Here is a 17,816-nt window from a genome sequence, read left to right as displayed (position 1 = left end):
CTGTCTATAAAAGGTCCCACAGTTGACAGTGCATGTCAGAGCACAAACCAAGCCCAAGTTCAAGGAATTGTCTGTAGACCTCCGAGACAGGATTGTATCGAGGCACAGATCTGGGGAAGGGTACAGAAAAATGTCTGCAGCATTGAAGGTCCCAATGAGCACAGTGGCCTCCATCATCCGTAAATGGAAGAAGTTTGGAACCACCAGGACTCTTCCTAGAGTCGGCCGCCCGGCCAAACTGAGCGATCGGGGGAGAAGTGCCTTAGTCAGGGACGTGACCATACAATCAAATGGTTTTGAAAATGTGGTCAGCCGCCACTGTCAGAGAGTAACCCTGCATCTTCCAATTCTGCCTTATTTTTAGCCTTTTGTCATTGCTTTCTTGAATTTCTATTTTGCTAAGCTGTGATGTCGCCGTGTGCAACTAAAGCCTGTGTCTTTTTTCGTTGTTGTGCTTATTAACTAATCAAATTATTCTTTAAAATGCAAAGTGTCACCTCTAGATGGCGGCAGAAAGCAATACCTTTTCTAATTTGACTGTGTTTGTGACTAATTTTGTTAGTTTTCTGGTGTATGTTTACTTGCCTTCCTCTCATGATAATACTGAGACTTTCCGAAAGGCTGAAGATAAAATTAAATGTCGTCTTGGGTAAAAACTTAAAAGACACAAATCGTGCCTAATTGAGGTTGTTGTTGCCAGCTGGCACAGTATCAAACTTTAATGACAATATAAACATATTTCAGCTTGCGCAGTTGACAAATCCCCACAATAAATGGGTAGGGCTTCCTCTGCAGGCCTTCTCTGGTGTCTGTAATTGTGTGGAATGTGGTCGGGTGCCTCTTTGGGCCAGAGGTCAGCCACTTTGATGTGTTTCCCCTCCACTGGCCTTTTTGATGTTTTGCTTAAAATCCGGACTGTATTAAAAAGATGAACCTCTCCTTGTAAAACCATAAAGATGTAATGAACTTCATGACTAAACGCAACCGTTTTGATCTCTGCAATGTGCTCCCTAATGTATAGCCAACAATGTGTTTGTGCAGGGAAAAGTTGTCCATGTGGCTGTGGTTCAGAGACAGTTGTTTTAAATGATCAGCTAGTCTAAAAAGCTTTGAATTATAAACAGTTAAAGAGATTATTGTTTTCTCAGGGTTTTTTTTTTTTTTTTGTGTTTTTTTTTTTTAACAAACTATAGTGGTTTAAAGTGAAACAGCAGTTTTTACTGAACCCTTGTTACCTAAAAGGTGGATTATGTTATGCTTCACTGTGTTACAGAGTAATCATATATAGAGAATGTGACTCTAATGTCCTGTTTATTTGTTTGACACATAAAGCCTCCTGAAAGTAAGCTTTGGTACAAGCAGCAAAATCTCTTTACACATCGATTTATGACTTTATGAATGCATTTTTAGGCCTCATAGCACAATTTTAGATATATTTCACTTCATTCTTAATACACATTGGATGTTTGGACCAATGAAATTCATCAAACCAAGTTTACTAACTCATGATTATCCAAAGGCATCGCAATTCATAAAGTGTTTGGGACAAAAACTTAAGGTGTCAGGGTGTATTTCCAGTTTCCCTGCCATTGTTTTCACTTCCTGACAGCCCCCTGACTTCTGCTGATGTAATGTTCTGGAGGCACAGGTCAAAGGGAAACAGGGCAATTCCTTTGTTCCTTTCCCCTCCCTCATTCACATGGGTTGCTCTTGCTCCATATTTTCCTTAAACACTACACAGAAGGGGAGGAGAAACAGATAGGAACAGAGAGAGAAACTCATGACATGGTGAGTTGAGTCAGCAAAGTTCTGAAAACAAATAGCGGAACGGATTCTGGCACAGGAAAACATTCAAAACTTCCAGGTCCCCATCTCATCCTGATCATACGCTCGGACACCTTTCAGCTCAAGGAAAAGTCAAACTTTTACAGAAATGACTTTAAAAAAAAAAAAAAAACGCAGTCATGGATGACTGTAAGCCAAGGAAACAGTTTCATTGGTCATGGCAGAAACATTTTTAGCTGTATGTCTACACTCAGATTTCCTACTTCAACACAGCCCTGGTTGTTAAATTGGGTTAATTATGTGCAGTGCATGGCCTCTGTCATCTTTATCTACTGTACTTGGCAACAGGACAGAATGTGGTACTTGGTTACTTCAATGAGCCTTTGCCAGTGGCTGTCATCACATATGCCTCTGGCAACAGTGACATCTGCCTGCCAGATGCCTGGTGCCCACTGTCTGATGTGCACTCAAAGCATTAGTGGAAAAAAACATTGTAATCTTTCACTTAAGTAGCAGCTTACCAACATAAGAGTACTTCAATGAAACCAAACGACCTTTACTCTGGTATACAAAGGAAACGTTTTGTTATTCTTCCAAACTGGACAGTTGTGGGTGTACACATTACTTTTAGTGTTGAAGTCAGTGGTGTATTACAACAACATGCATGTCTTCATGTACAGTTTAAGGGTCACAGAGTAGTTTTATTTAGACATCTGCTTCATACGTGTTTCAGAGGCAAATATTGTACTTTGTACTCTACCCCATTTATCTGAAGACTTTATATTTATATTTAGATATTTACCCATAAAGCCTTTGGTCACATTATAACATATGATGCACCAGTGTAGAATAACCAAACAAACAATATGCTAAATAAACATGTTAATATTTGGTTGTGTTAAATTACTGTGAACATGTTCATTCATCAATTTCTACTCTGATTACTCACTATTGATACTTGTATTAAATGTTGCTAGAAATCCATTTGTGTCTGAGTAAAGTTCTGAATGCCATTACATTTTAAAACTCAAATATTTATGTAATGCTTCTACCTAAGTACTACTATTACTATTTTTAGTAATACTTCTTCCACCATTAGCCCTAGTGCCAGTCTACTCTTACCATTTCATATATTATTATGTTCATTAGTCAACAGACTTGAGTTTTATGAACTTTTCCTGCTTCTGTTTTTGAATTTAGATTGTTTATTGGAGGCTTAAAGACCTTGAAAAACTTTGTTTCCAATGGTGCCATGTGTGAACATATTATCTGGCAAAGTAAGAGCAATGTTGAAAATCTCGAGTGATGGGATTATTATTTTTTTTAATATGTGTTATTTTTACCGGTATGAAGTGGGTGCAGAATATCAGATATTTCAATTAAGAGTTTACTTTAAAAAAAAAAAATCACAAGGGGTTGCTTATTCTACACTTTACACAATCAAATCTGCTTACATCTCATCAGTACAGTGGGGTGGCTAAGAGATCCTGAATGTTAATTAAAGTAGAAGTAAAGATTTTTTTTTTAAGCTCCTTATTTGATGGTATTTAAACAGCCTATGTTACATGAATACTTTCAGGTGTTTTAAGGCCCTGGAATCTTTCACCCTAATTTCTAAATGCCATATTATCCACACACTCTATTTGACTGTAATGTAGCTGAAAGGTCATTTGTGGGTATGATCTTATTTTTAGGGATGTGTGGTGGCGTACTGGCCCGCTGTGACCTTGTGTGGATCTTGACGTTGCTCCTTGCTGTATCTATTTCACGGTGGCGGTGGCGAACTTCTTGGACCGACTCATTTAGCGCTGCACCGGCACACGAGGATTATCGTGTTTTTTTTAAAAGAGAAACAGACTCAAAGCCACTTCCCGCTTAGGTTATACCTGTGGTTATGTGAGGATTAGAGGTGAAGAAACACGTTGCTATAAAACACGAGCTGATAGTTGTTAGGATTTCCGGTTTATTGTTTTCGTCGTCCCCCCGCCCTTCTCAGAATGGAACATCCTGAAAGTAGTTTGGCACTCGGTTCAGTGAACTCGTCGCAACTGACAACATCGCAGGGGGTGAGTTCACTTCTCTTCACTTTACTGCCCACGGAGAGCAACATAGCTGCTCATGCCGTTGTAATCCCCCCCCCGTCGTCATTTTCTTACATTTAGGCATTTTTTAATTTCTGCAGTTTGTTTTGAGGCGACGCAAAAACGCGGCTTGAAGTTGCAGGCTTCTGGTTTTTGGTAATGCTTCTTCAGTCTGCCAGTAAAGGTAAGTTCATCCATCTGCAGGAAAAATGAAGTGCATTGCCTTTCCTTGTTGTTTTGCTCATTCGTGGCTTAAAAAAAAAAAAAAAGGCTCCTCAAACTATAATTTAATTGAAGTCAGGTTATGTTAACTATAAGGGAACCGATTTAAAGTGCAGTACATAAATAACTGTGAAGATGCTTTTTCAAAACTTTGTCCTACTTACTCAAAGAAAAAAAACCCCACATGGATTGTCACTTTTTTGGCAATTTAAAGTCTCACGAAATAAAAGTTGTTTTCTATTTAAAAAAGTACAAAAGCCTTTTTAAATTATATATCACCTCAGCCTGAGATTTCAGCATTGATTTCAGTGATAGATGTATTCAGATCCTTTGTTCAAATAAAAGCATCGGTACAGTAATGTAAAAATGCTCCATTACAAGCAAAAGTCATGCATAATAAATCCTATTTATATAAAAGTACATAAGTATTAGCAGAAAAAGTTAGTTAAAGTATGGTAGTTTAAAGAATGGTTTGGTCTCCCTGACTGATCTGTTATTATATATGATCAGATTAAAATCAGATTATTATTGCTGAAGCATCAGTGTAAGAAGCTTGTTGGAGCTAATTTGACCTACTTTATATCCAGTTTTATAAACGAGGACAGCAGATAAATCTGAGGGGTCATCAGATGATTATTGGGAGAGCAAAGAAGAAAAAACAGTTTTTGGACTTTTTCCTTTAATCTTTACATTTTGGTGAGCTACTGGATCATTTTAACATTTATTGAAATTAAACTATGTGAGAAGTTTAGAGGAAAAAAACTTTTTGATGTAGCTGTTAACAGCTCATTGACATCTAAAATATGACCATGACTACACACTGATTTTTGCAAGACATCAGAAGCTGAAAAGTCTGGAAACCACTAATTTAATCTCCAACAACGTGGTGCATTTTAAAAGCTTGTTATATTGTCTTTTGGGTCAAATCTTCATATCTTTAAAATGAAGATTTGATAACTAAAGCCGTCAAATAAATGTGATGTAATCTAGAAAGTAGCCTACAATGTTTCCTTCAGAAATTAATGACTCATTTGTTTTTTCAAATGGTAACTTTATGAATAATGAATAATGAATGAATGCACTGGGAGCTGCCTCTATCAGAATACCAAACTTAAAAACTGAATTTCAATCTGAATTGTAGAGCAGATCGTGACAGTCCTTTCTGTCAATCCACATCTGAAGACATGTTGTACTGGACTCTGTCTGACTGGAGAGTACTGCTGCTGATTGTTCAGCTGTGGGACGGCCTTTGTACTTTGGAACTGAAGCCCACGAGATGGCCACTGTATTCCCAAAAGCCTCTGCTCCTCGCTTGGAATGCCCCGACTGAGGACTGTGCCCCGCGGCACGGCATTCGTTTTCAGCTGGACCAGTTCCAGATCGTGGCCTCACCCAATGAGGGCTTTGTTAGACAGAATCTGACCATCTTCTACCATGACCGCCTGGGCTCGTACCCCTACTTTGAGCCAGATGAAACTCCGGTAAATGGGGGACTGCCGCAGGTGGCTAGTCTCTCGCAGCACCTAGAGAAAATGCCAGAAGGTGTTCGGAGGTATATACGTGAACCAGAGGCCGTAGGGTTAGCAGTTATTGACTGGGAGGAGTGGCGTCCCCTCTGGATACGTAACTGGGAAAGCAAAGACATTTACCGCAGACATTCTCGTGAGTTGGTACGCCAGAAGAACCCCACCTGGCCCTTTGAACAAGTGACAAAAGTGGCCCAGCAGGAGTTTGAGATGTCTTCTAGGAAGTTTATGCTGGAGACGCTGAGGCACGCTAAAAATCTGAGGCCCAACCAGCTGTGGGGGTTCTACCTGTTCCCCGACTGCTACAACCATGACTACAGGTACACTCTGGAGAGCTACACAGGCCGCTGTCCAGACGTGGAGGTGGCACGCAACGAGCAGCTGAAGTGGTTGTGGACTGAGAGCACGGCCCTCTTCCCCTCCATCTACATGGGCACCGTGCTGCGTTCCTCAGCATCTGGACGCCAGTTTGTGCGGAACCGTGTGAAGGAGGGGATGCGTTTGGCTTCATCGGGCAACGGGTTGGCACGCCCTGTCTTTGTGTACACCCGGCCCACCTATGCCAACTCTCTGGAACATCTGACAGAGGTGACTTTCTAACTTTAGAAACACTGCCAATGCTAAATTTGGATCCTCTTCCTCTTTCTTTGTAACTCTTTTGAAGATTAATCTGACTTCTGTGTTCCTGTGCACTAAACTGTTCTTAAGCACACATTATGCACTTTTATTTCCTGAATCTTGTTGCTTAATTTCCATTCACGCTGTGCCTCTAACATACAACACAACTACTCACCCTCTATATCAGTGCATGCTGCATGGAGCTATAGCACTTTATTTTCCTTATCGGCAGCCACGGTCCTTTCCTGTTCTGGTAGCAGTCAGAGCTATCATGTCGTTCATTTGTGTCGAGTAGGCAGGATGGGTGTTGGTCAAGTTGAAAATCTGGCTAAACACCCTATAGGCTGTTTTGTTATGGGGGAATGAACAGATAAGAACTGATGCCGTACTTGCTAACAGTCTAACCCTGTTGTACAGTCACTTATCAGTGTATTGTCCCTTTGTTTTACCTGTACTCTCAGAAATGTAAAGTGCTGTATCATCTTTTGCAGACTGACCTTGTTTCCACCATCGGGGAGAGCGTGGCTTTGGGAGTAGCAGGAATCATCCTGTGGGGAGAAGCAGCTTATGCAAGCAGCAAAGTAAGCGTTAAAACACTAATTATTGTTAGGTTCAGAACCGTAACATAGCGCTGATAGCATAAGAATCAAACCCACAGTCAGACAAACACAAGGCTTGGCACCAAATCTGAGTTTTACTTGCAGCAAGGGAAGTCCGTGCAGGGTCTTAGAGTTGTAAGCTCTTCACCTGGCATCAGCCAACAACGAATCAGACTTCCCTCTTTGCTCCTTTTATTGTATGTATGGGGTTACAAAACATCATGTGATTACATTACTATAGATAAGGTCACATGTTGTGTACCGTGAGTGCATAGGGGTTCAATGCTCTTTGCACCCTATATGAGTATGTTAGCTTTTAATCAATGTGTGTGCTAAACTAGATAAGCCAGTTCCTTTGTTGCAAGAGAGGAACTCGTGATTTGTGTATGTAGTAGTGACCTTTCAACTACAGTTGTCTACATAGACTAACGGAAACTTTTCACACATAACAGTAACTTAATTTACACACTGACAATGAGTTACTATTTTTCCCAACAATTATGAAACAAATACATTAATCAGTCTGCTTATTTTTTGACCATCTGAAATTTTGACCTGCTGCTGTTGTCAGTCATGTGTGCAGTCATTTGATACCAAACCTCGGGGCTCCGGTTCACAGTTAGCGACTTAAGTCACGTGGATGTTCCTCGATACACAGGAGACATTTGTCTGAAGGACTTCTTTTTAGTCACATCTAGGCTGATGGGGACTTTAATCTTATTTTGGGCCGTTAATCTAAAATATTGAAATCAGCCATGAAGAGTTTGTTCTCAGTTGTTACAAGTCGGTCTTTGCAGGAAACCTAAATGCAAACACATTGACCACATCCTTCCACATTCGTCAATATCTGCTTTGTAACAGCGAGTGATCGGTGTCATGTCAAGCATAGAAATGACTCGTCCTTTTACATGAATATGGAAATGTTTTCATTTACACTTTATTTAATCAGGAAGTCTCAGCTAAAGATCTCTTTTAAAATTGAGACCTGAGAACAAGACGCATTAAGAAGAACACAATCGGCACAATTATGACCCATTTATGAGTTTTAAACTTTGCAACTCTTTCTGCTCTATGAATCCCAAACATTCAACTGCAGGAACAAGAAGAAAAAACAATTTTTGAGTGAAGGGGGATTTTAGAAGGAAAATATAAAAAAGTTTTGATCTAATCAATGAAATAGAGGTTCATCATAACCACGTTTTGACTTTAGATGAGCGCTCAATAATAAACAGAAACTTGTGGTTTCATTCCAACGATTTGTAATGATTTTTCACCTGAACCTCACACCTGTGTTAAATCTGTTCAAAAAAAATTGGGACAGTGAGAATGTTAAACCCCCACAAAGTGAGTGTAATTTTTTTCCCCCCCTCTCCAGGAGAGCTGCACCGACCTGGATGCATATTTGCGGGGCACGCTGAGTCAATACCTCCTTAACGTCTCCACGGCAGCGGAGCTATGCAGCCAGACCTTGTGTGGTTCTCACGGCCGCTGTCTGCGCAGAAATCCAGACAGTGATGTTTACTTGCATCTGAACCCCGTAACCCACAGTATCGTCATGAAGGGCGGCAAGCCGACAGTCACCAGTGCGTTTGGCGAGGTGGAGAATACGAGTTTTCATACAGGGTTTCAGTGCCAGTGCTACAGTGGCTATGAGGGAGAGTGCTGCGATCGGAGGGACCCTTTACATCAGAAAGGAAGAGCGAGTCAACCTGCGGCATCATCTCTGCAGTGTGGGATCTTACTGATTGTTGTCCTGCTCTTCTGTTAATACACCATGCATACGGCAGACACAGCTGCGAAGATCGGAGCCCAAGACATGAAAAGTTAGTCATTTTATGGCGAGAGTTGTCTTTTTTTTTTTTTTTTTTTTTCGGCAGTTGCTGTAAAATATGGATGACACGAAGTGAAATTTGATAAGAAACACTATGGAAAATATAAAGTAATGTTTGCTTTTGAATTTTAACCTTTTATAAACATTGGAGGATTTTCTAGAAATGACCTTGTTTACATTTTGCTCTCAGTTTCCTTCAGTCAATGTTTCCCAAGGTGTCAGATTCCGTGTTTCTCATCAAGAGGATGCTTCTGTGGTAAATGTGATGAATGAGTTGATGTGTGGTGAAAGTGGAAGTGATGCACTTAAATCTGCTAATAGCAAAATATATTTGAAGTGCCTGATCTTTTTTTTAACATCTGACATCCAATGTTTTTATGGCGATTACTATTTATTATTTGAATGTATTTTTAGGTGTTTTATATGATATTTTCTTATTTTTATGTCCAAATCATGACTACTAGTTTTCTTTTAAAACACCATATCTATGCCAAAAGTAGCAGTCTCATGTTTCAGCAGCTGTTTGACTTCAGAAGCACAATTTAAAAATAAAATTTTGGATTCTTTGTATGATCAACTGTATTACTGAAATAGATGCCTCTCATTTGTAAACGCTGTTTTCTCAAATTTGTGTCAAAGTGAATAAACTTCTTTTTCAAGCTTCTTGTGTACTTTCATGAAAGGTTTACAGAAGTGGAGTTGGATACCAAATGTTTTTGCACAATCTTCTCCGCATCAAAGGAAGTATTAAAGTTAAATATTGGTTTTACTGTAATACAATTATGCTTTTGTTGTCTGCAGTAATTAAAAAAACAAGCTTCTGGGTGAAACCTCAGTGACTCACCATTGGCCAGGGGAGTCCAAGCCAGCGAGTCCTCAGGGAGGGACCCACTTTTTCAGGCTGCAGCCTCATACCCCTTCCCCATGTAATTATAGGGTGGCGTTAACCAAGAGTTATTTTTTACTACTTTTAAGAGCTGAGCAAAGCCTTCATTTAAATTTGGAGGAGGAAGACTTCATTATGGCTTTGCTTGACAGTCATTTATAAAGGAACTGTGGAGCCTTCCCAGATTTCCTCAGTTAACTGTTTATTTTTAGCTATGTTCTTTTTTTTGTATTTAAACAAATTAAAAACTAAGCTAGACATGATGACGTGATGTTTTAACTTGTCTGTCACTTTAAATCTGCTTGTTCCACAAAATTATTTGCATGTCTCTTATTACTGGTCGGTAGAAATCTTTCGGATTGGTTGTCTTTTTGCTTCCTTCCTCTTTTCCTACGTACTATCCTGATCATGAGACTTTTGGTCACATGACCGCACCCACACCACACACACTAAAATCCCTCTCCGTTTGTAAACTAGGTAAGTCAGTGTTTGTAAGTTTGCTTTAAGTTTAAATTTCACACAATATGTATGTCATAGCTTGTTATTTTTGTCCAATGTAGCTACATAACAACCTGTGTGATTATCTGGAAAAAAATTGGAGCACTGAAAGATGCAGAAAGCAACATATTTGTTCAAAAGTCTAACTTCTTGGTTTTGAATGCAGATGGTGAGAACTGAAAGACCTTGTTTGATTTTAATTTTGATCTTGTAACACAACTGAAAACACTTTAAAGATAAAATGCTATTTTGCAATTTCCTCTTTCCCAACAACGCTGTCTGTTCCTTCTTTTCAGAGATGAGGTCCTTTCATACTGAGGGGCTGCTGCTCTTTAATCTGGTCAGTCTCGTCTCTGGATTGCAGTTTGCGACATCATCTTTTTCCCAGGTGCCTTTCCTCACTGTGTGGAACGCCCCCACTGCCAACTGCCTCTCTCAGTATGGCGTGGACCTTGACCTGGGGATGTTCAACATCGTCCAGAACCAGAACCAAACCTTCATGGGTGACAACATAACCATCTTTTATGCGGAAAAGCTGGGTCTGTATCCGAGGTACTCCAATCAAGGAGAGGCCATTAACGGCGGGGTGCCACAGAACAGCAGCCTCAATGAACACCTCAGAGTTGCCAGAAAAAATATCCATACCTTTATCCCTGACAGGGATTTCCAGGGCCTGGCTGTGGTGGATTGGGAGAGTTGGAGACCCTTATGGGAGAGAAACTGGGACAGTAAGGAGGTGTACTGGAAGGGGTCAAGAGCAGTAGTGAGGTCGATGCATCCAGACTGGAGCCCCGCTCAGGTAGACGCTGAAGCACTGGTGGAGTTTGAGGGAGCTGGGAGGGAATTCATGGAGGAAACTGTGAAACTGGGGCTCGATGCAAGACCAAATGGCTTGTGGGGTTATTATGGCTTCCCCAACTGCTACAACTACTACAATGACAAAAGCTTTAACTACACAGGGGAGTGTCCAGCTGTAGAGATGAAAAGGAATGACAAGCTGCTCTGGCTGTGGAGTGCCTCCTCCGCTCTGTATCCTGACATCTACCTCAGCCTCGAGCTGCGAGGCCTCGACAAAGAAGTGCGCCTCTACGCTCACCACCGAATCCTGGAGGCCATGAGAGCAGGCGCTCAGGGGACTCCATCAGCACTGCCTGTGTTCCCCTACGCTCGCATTGTCTACACCTACACGTTAGATTTCCTCTCTCAGGCAAGTAGCAGATTTTTGAACTTAAAATGTTTTTTATTGTCATGATTCAGTACGAACATTGTGCTCACCTTTTGTTTTTGGCCTTCAGGAGCACCTGGTCTACACTATCGGAGAGACTGCTGCATTAGGATCTGCAGGGGTGGTGCTTTGGGGTGACCACGCCTTTTCCAAATCTCAGGTACAATAACAGATTTGTCCAGTATCTCATTGGTTGGACTACTGAAACTGTGCACACGGTATCTTTTGATAGTACTGTGAGCCTGATTTAAGCCGTCATAGACATTTTTTGGCAAACTTGTCTATATTAAGACCATTATCTGACAAAAGGAACTTTAGCTAACGGACGTCGGGTATTTTTAGGTCAACACTAGACAGATATTGAGAAGAGATTTCAATACACTTGTTGTCATGCTTTTGCTTTGTAGTGTTGCTGTTTTACTTTGTGAACACTCTGTGTTACTTCCTCTCATGCATTTTCTGTCATTGGGATTGCCTCCCCCATCTTCATTTGTTTCATCTGTCCCTAATTGTCCTCCTTTCCCATGTGTATTTAGTCTCTGTGTTCCCCTCTTTCAGCATCAGTTCACTGTGTCTGTTTCTTTGTCCATGTCTGCCACTGGGATAATTTCTGCTTTATGTTTCAGTCTCCATGAAAGTTTTACTCTTAGTTTAGGTTCTTCCAGTTCTACGTTTTGCTCGGTGCATTTTGTTCCTTTTGTATATTGGACTCTGCAGTGTTTTTAGTTTCAGCACAACCCAGCTTCCACTTTTTCTGTTGCCTTTTCTTTTACTTCAGCTACAGCTTTTTGTGAGTAGACCTTGCTTTTGAACATCAAAAGGTTGTGTTTGCTTAAGACCTGCTGCCTCCAGTCTCATGTGGATGGGCTCTCTCTCTCTCTATTCCTGCGAACCGCTGGTTTTGAAGATTTTCAAATATGCAGTCTGTTATTTGAAAATGGTTATTCAACCTATTTTTTTTTCTATTGCCAGATTAAACATTGACTATAGCCTACTGTAAATGTATATGTTTTGGATTTATGTTCATGTATGTTCCTGTAATTTTCTTTTCTAAAAGATGTTCTAAAAAGATTCAATTAATGATTTGTACACTTTGGAGGAGTTTTGCATACAAGTTTGGTAGATATACACATTAGTCTGCACCTGATCACTCTGTGTTCACAAAATTAGAAATGTATTTAAAAACAACAACACCATGATCCCCTCAGGTGAACTATATTGTCCCAGTATGTTTTAACTTGTTTTTTTTCTTTGTTTTTTTTAACTGTGTCTTTGAATTTTTATTTGGTTTGGTATTCTTTTTAAATATATACTCATATGGTTTTATTTTTAAAAAGCCTCACTAATTCTCTGCATAGCTGGACCCCGTGGTTTTTAGCAAATACAGTGGGTACGGAAAGTATTCAGACCCCTTTAAATTTTTCACTCTTTGTTTCATTGCAGCCATTTGCTAAAATCAAAAAAGTTCATTTTATTTCTCATTAATGTACACTCAACACCCCATCTTGACAGAAAAAAACAGAAATGTAGAAATTTGTGCAAATTTATTAAAAAAGAAAAACTGAAATATCACATGGTCATAAGTATTCAGACCCTTTGCTCAGTATTGAGTAGAAGCACCCTTTTGAGCTAGTACAGCCATGAGTCTTCTTGGGAATGATGCAACAAGCTTTTCACACCTGGATTTGGGGATCCTCTGCCATTCTTCCTTGCAGATCCTCTCCAGTTCCGTCAGGTTGGATGGTGAACGTTGGTGGACAGCCATTTTCAGGTCTCTCCAGAGATGCTCAATTGGGTTTAGGTCAGGGCTCTGGCTGGGCCAGTCAAGAATGGTCACAGAGTTGTTCCGAAGCCACTCCTTTGTTATTTTAGCTGTGTGCTTAGGGTCATTTGTCTTGTTGGAAGGTGAACCTTCGGCCCAGTCTGAGGTCCAGAGCACTCTGGAAGAGGTTTTCTTCCAGGATATCTCTGTACTTGGCCGCATTCATCTTTCCTTCAATTGCAACCAGTCGTCCTGTCCCTGCAGCTGAAAAACACCCCCATAGCATGATGCTGCCACCACCATGTTTCACTGTTGGGATTGTATTGGGCAGGTGATGAGCAGTGCCTGGTTTTCTCCACACATACCGCTTAGAATTAACGCCAAAAAGTTACTCTATGCAGGCTTTCATATGTCTTGCACTGAGGAGAGGCTTCCGTCGGGCCACTCTGCCATAAAGCCCCGACTGGTGGAGGGCTGCAGTGATAGTTGACTTTGTGGAACTTTCTCCCATCTCTGGAGCTCAGCCACAGTGATCTTTGGGTTCTTCTTTACCTCTCTCACCAAGGCTCTTCTCCCACGATTGCTCAGTTTGGCTGGACGGCCAGGTCTAGGAAGAGTTCTGGTCGTCCCAAACTTCTTCCATTTAAGGATTATGGAGGCCACTGTGCTCTTAGGAACCTTGAGTGCTGCAGAAATTATTTTGTAACCTTGGCCAGATCTGTGCCTTGCCACAATTCTGTCTCTGAGCTCCTTGGACAGTTCCTTCGACCTCATGATTCTCATTTGCTCTGACATGCACTGTGAGCTGTAAGGTCTTATATAGACAGGTGTGTGCCTTTCCTAATCAAGTCCAATCAGTTTAATTAAACACAGCTGGACTCCAATGAAGGAGCAGAACCATCTCAAGGAGGATCAGAAGAAATGGACAGCATGTGAGTTAAATATGAGTGTCACAGCAAAGGGTCTGAATACTTATGACCATGTGATATTTCAGTTTTTCTTTTTTAATAAATTTGCACAAATTTCTACATTTCTGTTTATTTCTGTCAACATGGGGTGCTGAGTGTACATTAATGAGAAATAAAATGAACTTTTTTGATTTTAGCAAATGGCTGCAATGAAACAAAGAGTGAAAAATGTAAAGGGGTCTGAATACTTTCCATACCCACTGTATTGCTCAAACAGGAACAAAGCGGGTATGTGGTGGAGACTGCAGATTAAAAATATTTATGGCAGCAGGATGATGTTTGTGAGACTGAGTCATAATAACCTACAGTGCTTGTGTTCATGGTAATGAAAGAACATGCCACCCAATGTGGCTCATTGTTGTGTTTTTGAACAACAGCAGAGATCTTTTTTTAGCTACATGGATCAAATGATGTCGGGTATGGGCTTTTTAAAGAATAATAGCAAAAATGTATAATATCACCAGATTCATTCACAAACAACTACTGGGGAGTGAGAGTGTGCAACGTCTGTCAGACTTGCGGTATAATTTGAAGGTGGCTTCTCTGCAGATGGCTTTTGCTCAGACCACTGAAGACATCTTGAATTGGCTTGTTATAACTATTCCTTGCTGTGGAGCAAAGTTGCATGACATCTGACCTTCTGGGAAATTAATTATGATATCAGCTGTTGTCATCCATACGAGTAATGATCAATATTTCAGTGAAAAAAAGTTGTGTAAAAGCTTTTTTTTTTTTTTTTTTTTTTTGACACATCCTCCGCAGTTTATGTTTATTGTCTGCTGTTTCTTTTCAGGCGACCTGTGACGCTGTCAAATCTTACATCGATGAGACTCTGGGTCCTTACCTGGTTAATGTAACATCAGCGGCTCTTCTCTGCAGCCAGACCATGTGTTCTTCTCAGGGAAGGTGCCAGAGGAGGGACCCCAACTCAAGAGCCTACCTCCACCTCAACCCTGCAGAGTGGAAGGTGGTGTCTGAGAAGACGCCAGAGGGAAGGAAGAACTACAGAGTCTTAGGACAGATGCGGCCACGTCAGGTAAAAGTAATGAAGTCTGAGTTTCAGTGCAAGTGTTACCCCGGGTGGGATGGTAAGAGCTGCTCCGAGCCAAATCAGGGATGAGACTTTTCTTGAACGAGCCAGCAGCAAAGTGGGGAAATAATCAACTCTGATGAGATCTCTTATTAATGTAAATTTGTGGATGTTTAACCAATGTTGTTTACAATGTATTCAATATAAACAGCGAATTTATTTTAATACATTTTATATTTGTTTTTTGATAAAAAATGTGTCAAATTTTGACTGTTTAAGTGAAGGTTTTCATGGGAAAAAACAAACAAGTGTTCAAAGCAGAGAATTATGTCTTCAAACATTTCAGGAAGGATGGTAATGTTAATTTCAGCAGACCTTTTTCACAGCAGACATATTGACTCTTTATATGCTGTGTTGGGATTGCTTACTTGTCCACTATATAGTGGACACTATATAGTGGACAAGTGGCCAATCAGCGTTGATTTTGTTCACTATATAGTACACTATGTAGCAATAGCAAAAAACACACAGGTAGAACGACTAACATTAACGATGACACTGCTCCACAATGTACAATACCAAAACCCAGACCTACATCACCTACTGTAATAATGAAATAAAGCCATCATTAATGTTATTATTTACACCTGTGCTTTTCCTGTTTTGTGCTGTCAAAATGTCTGCTTCGAAAAAAGTCTTTATTACTATGTTGGTGATTTTAGTTTTAAAGTAAAGACAACTTAATTTGAAAAAAAAAAATAAAAAAAAAAAATAAAAATAAAAATAAAAATCCTGTTTTCAAGGTGATGCCAAGGCAACTAGATGTAAAAAGTAACTAAGTACATTTACTCAGGGACTGTACTTAAGTAAAGTACTTGTATTTAACATTCAAAGTTACTTTGCAGATTTGGGCTCTTTCATATAAAATATACAATCAGCCAGTAAATTATGATTTATTTCTATAAAGATTGATCTACCCATATAGTATTTTAACTGACTCTACAGTGACTATATACATTTTAAAAGCCATTTTACCTCGGGAGTACTTTTACTTTTGATACTTTAAGTACATTTCACTGATAATACTTTTGTACTTGAGTACAATTTTGACTGTAGTTGGTAATGGATGTTTTTATGGTCTATATTGTTAGTTTTACCAAAGGGAAGCGTCTGAACATTTCTTGTTCCACTGTGATTTAATAATAGTTGAGTATAAATAAAATGTATGTTGGAATTTTAGTTGTCAATGAAACACCACTTGCCTTGTATGCTGAGTTTTTCCATGTTATTTCTAACCAGTAGGTGGTGTTGTGGGACAGCTAATTAGAAGAAAGGCACTGCACATCAAGGTCAGAACTCTGGGTGCATGTAATCACAGGGAGAGACAAATAACTGCGGAGGAAAAGCCATATTTGACTCATTATGTAAGATTCTGATAACTCGTACCCCAAATCTGCAGCAGCCAGAGTGTCTACCGTGAATTCAACCCACAATAACGCAGGACCAAGGGAGCAAAGAGAGCATAAAGTGACCTTGATTGATTTACAAGTGGCATGTAAAATGTTGTCTTATCTGATAAACCCCACTGCTAAACTGTTGTCGTTGATAGTAATTTCCCTCCTCTGTCCCCCGAGGCTCGGCGCACTTGAAGAACTGATTCCCACAAGGCCCTGCTTGTTTCCTACTTCCGGCTTTATCATAACTGGTCGGATTGTGAGGAAATGAGGAGGAGATAAGCTCTTTTTTAAAAGTGGTGGTGAGATATCTGTAGCCAATGCTTTTAAAAAAGTAGTTTGGTCTTAAGAATTCATTGTGCATGAGTTTTCTGAATAAGATAAGCTGCTCTGCTGTTTTTCAAAGACCAAGGACAAAATCTAATGTGTGTGTATATATATATATATATATATATATATATCTTAAACACTATGTTTACCTGTAGTTACTTGACAAGAGGGCTCTTGCACTGATTGACATTCAGTGCTGCTTGACAGTCTGTTTATCATTATTATTGTTATTTTCTTCAACCTGGCAAACAAAAATTCACATTCCACTGTCCAAATAAAGAAAATTATAGCCTGATGTTGATTTTAATAAGCTTGTTTTTTCCAAGTGTGTTTGTTTAAAATATAAAAAAAACACTAGGCTACAATATTGCAGTTAAACTTGAAATTTAGACCACGAAACCTTGCACTTATACATTTTACATCAGTTTGACCTCAAGTGTGGTATTATGTCACGACATTGAGTTTTATGCATTTAAAGCAGCCTTTTTTAAATGACAGCACAAACTTGGAAATGACCTCTCAGTGTGTGTACGTTAATGAAGGACATTCTGATCTGTTTATCTGCTTCGAGTGGGCGTCTCCTTTCCCCCCATCCCGTGTCAGGTCTTGCAGGCCTTCTATTTCTCTATCCTCTCATCTCTGCATTTCTTCATTTTGGCGTCTCGCTCTGTCACCCCTCCATGGTCACGTCTCCCCTTTCCCTGCTGCTCGGTCTACAGATCGTCTTGCCCGCTCTTAGTTTAATAACTGTTTTGTCACGCTCTGTGTCTGTCCTTCAGAGGAGTTGACTCTCTGATCAGGTTTCTTAAAGATCTGATGCACACTTGTTTACATGATTTATGTGTGTGTATGTCACCCCAGCCACAGTGTTGTGCATTGATCAGGCTATTGAATGCAGGAGACCTGTCTTGAAATGGTGACTTAAAGGAATAGTTCACCATTTTCAAGAGTACACCTGTCTCGCTGACAATACATTTGGGAACCCATCGGCTATCTGTTGT

The 17,816-nt window shown here is 40.0% G+C and overlaps 2 protein-coding genes across 3 annotated transcripts; both read left to right on the top strand.

Moving 5' to 3' along the window:
* The first annotated feature begins 3,830 nt into the window (after window positions 1-3,830).
* Window positions 3,831-9,321, top strand: hyal2a (hyaluronidase 2a). Its single transcript, XM_069145336.1, has 5 exons — window positions 3,831-3,851; window positions 3,968-4,050; window positions 5,230-6,202; window positions 6,724-6,813; window positions 8,207-9,321. Exons 3-5 carry the CDS (start codon window positions 5,273-5,275, stop codon window positions 8,597-8,599), a joined length of 1,413 nt encoding a protein of 470 aa, XP_069001437.1. The 5' UTR covers window positions 3,831-3,851; window positions 3,968-4,050; window positions 5,230-5,272; the 3' UTR covers window positions 8,600-9,321.
* A 615-nt stretch (window positions 9,322-9,936) lies between these two features.
* hyal1 (hyaluronidase 1) lies at window positions 9,937-17,110 on the top strand. Of its 2 annotated transcripts, none has more exons than XM_069145315.1 (4): window positions 9,937-10,025; window positions 10,343-11,253; window positions 11,342-11,431; window positions 14,795-17,110. In XM_069145315.1, exons 1-4 carry the CDS (start codon window positions 9,974-9,976, stop codon window positions 15,119-15,121), a joined length of 1,380 nt encoding a protein of 459 aa, XP_069001416.1. In that variant the 5' UTR covers window positions 9,937-9,973; the 3' UTR covers window positions 15,122-17,110. The 2 variants fall into 2 exon arrangements, with proteins under 2 accessions (XP_069001416.1, XP_069001425.1); XM_069145324.1 differs by lacking the exon at window positions 9,937-10,025 and adding an exon at window positions 10,195-10,215.
* Window positions 17,111-17,816: the final 706 nt, after the last annotated feature.

This window comes from Embiotoca jacksoni, unplaced genomic scaffold (genome assembly GCF_022577435.1).
Source record: "Embiotoca jacksoni isolate LCO1_2020_lvr unplaced genomic scaffold, fEmbJac1.0.p SCAF_1, whole genome shotgun sequence".
In the NCBI taxonomy this organism is placed as follows: Eukaryota; Metazoa; Chordata; class Actinopteri; family Embiotocidae; genus Embiotoca; species Embiotoca jacksoni.
Note: the sequence above shows the minus strand (reverse complement) of the source record. Positions and strands in the feature narration are given on the sequence as shown.

Bases quoted from the DNA above. Each gene is read 5' to 3' on its own strand.
- hyal2a (XM_069145336.1), top strand. From the start codon at position 5,273: ATGTTGTACTGGACTCTGTCTGACTGGAGAGTACTGCTGCTGATTGTT. The intron at 6,203-6,723 runs GTGACTTTCTAA...CATCTTTTGCAG, and splicing joins CTCTGGAACATCTGACAGAG to ACTGACCTTGTTTCCACCAT. The intron at 6,814-8,206 runs GTAAGCGTTAAA...CCCCCTCTCCAG, and splicing joins CAGCTTATGCAAGCAGCAAA to GAGAGCTGCACCGACCTGGA.
- hyal1 (XM_069145315.1), top strand. From the start codon at position 9,974: ATGACCGCACCCACACCACACACACTAAAATCCCTCTCCGTTTGTAAA. The intron at 10,026-10,342 runs GTAAGTCAGTGT...CCTTCTTTTCAG, and splicing joins CCTCTCCGTTTGTAAACTAG to AGATGAGGTCCTTTCATACT. The intron at 11,432-14,794 runs GTACAATAACAG...GTTTCTTTTCAG, and splicing joins ACGCCTTTTCCAAATCTCAG to GCGACCTGTGACGCTGTCAA.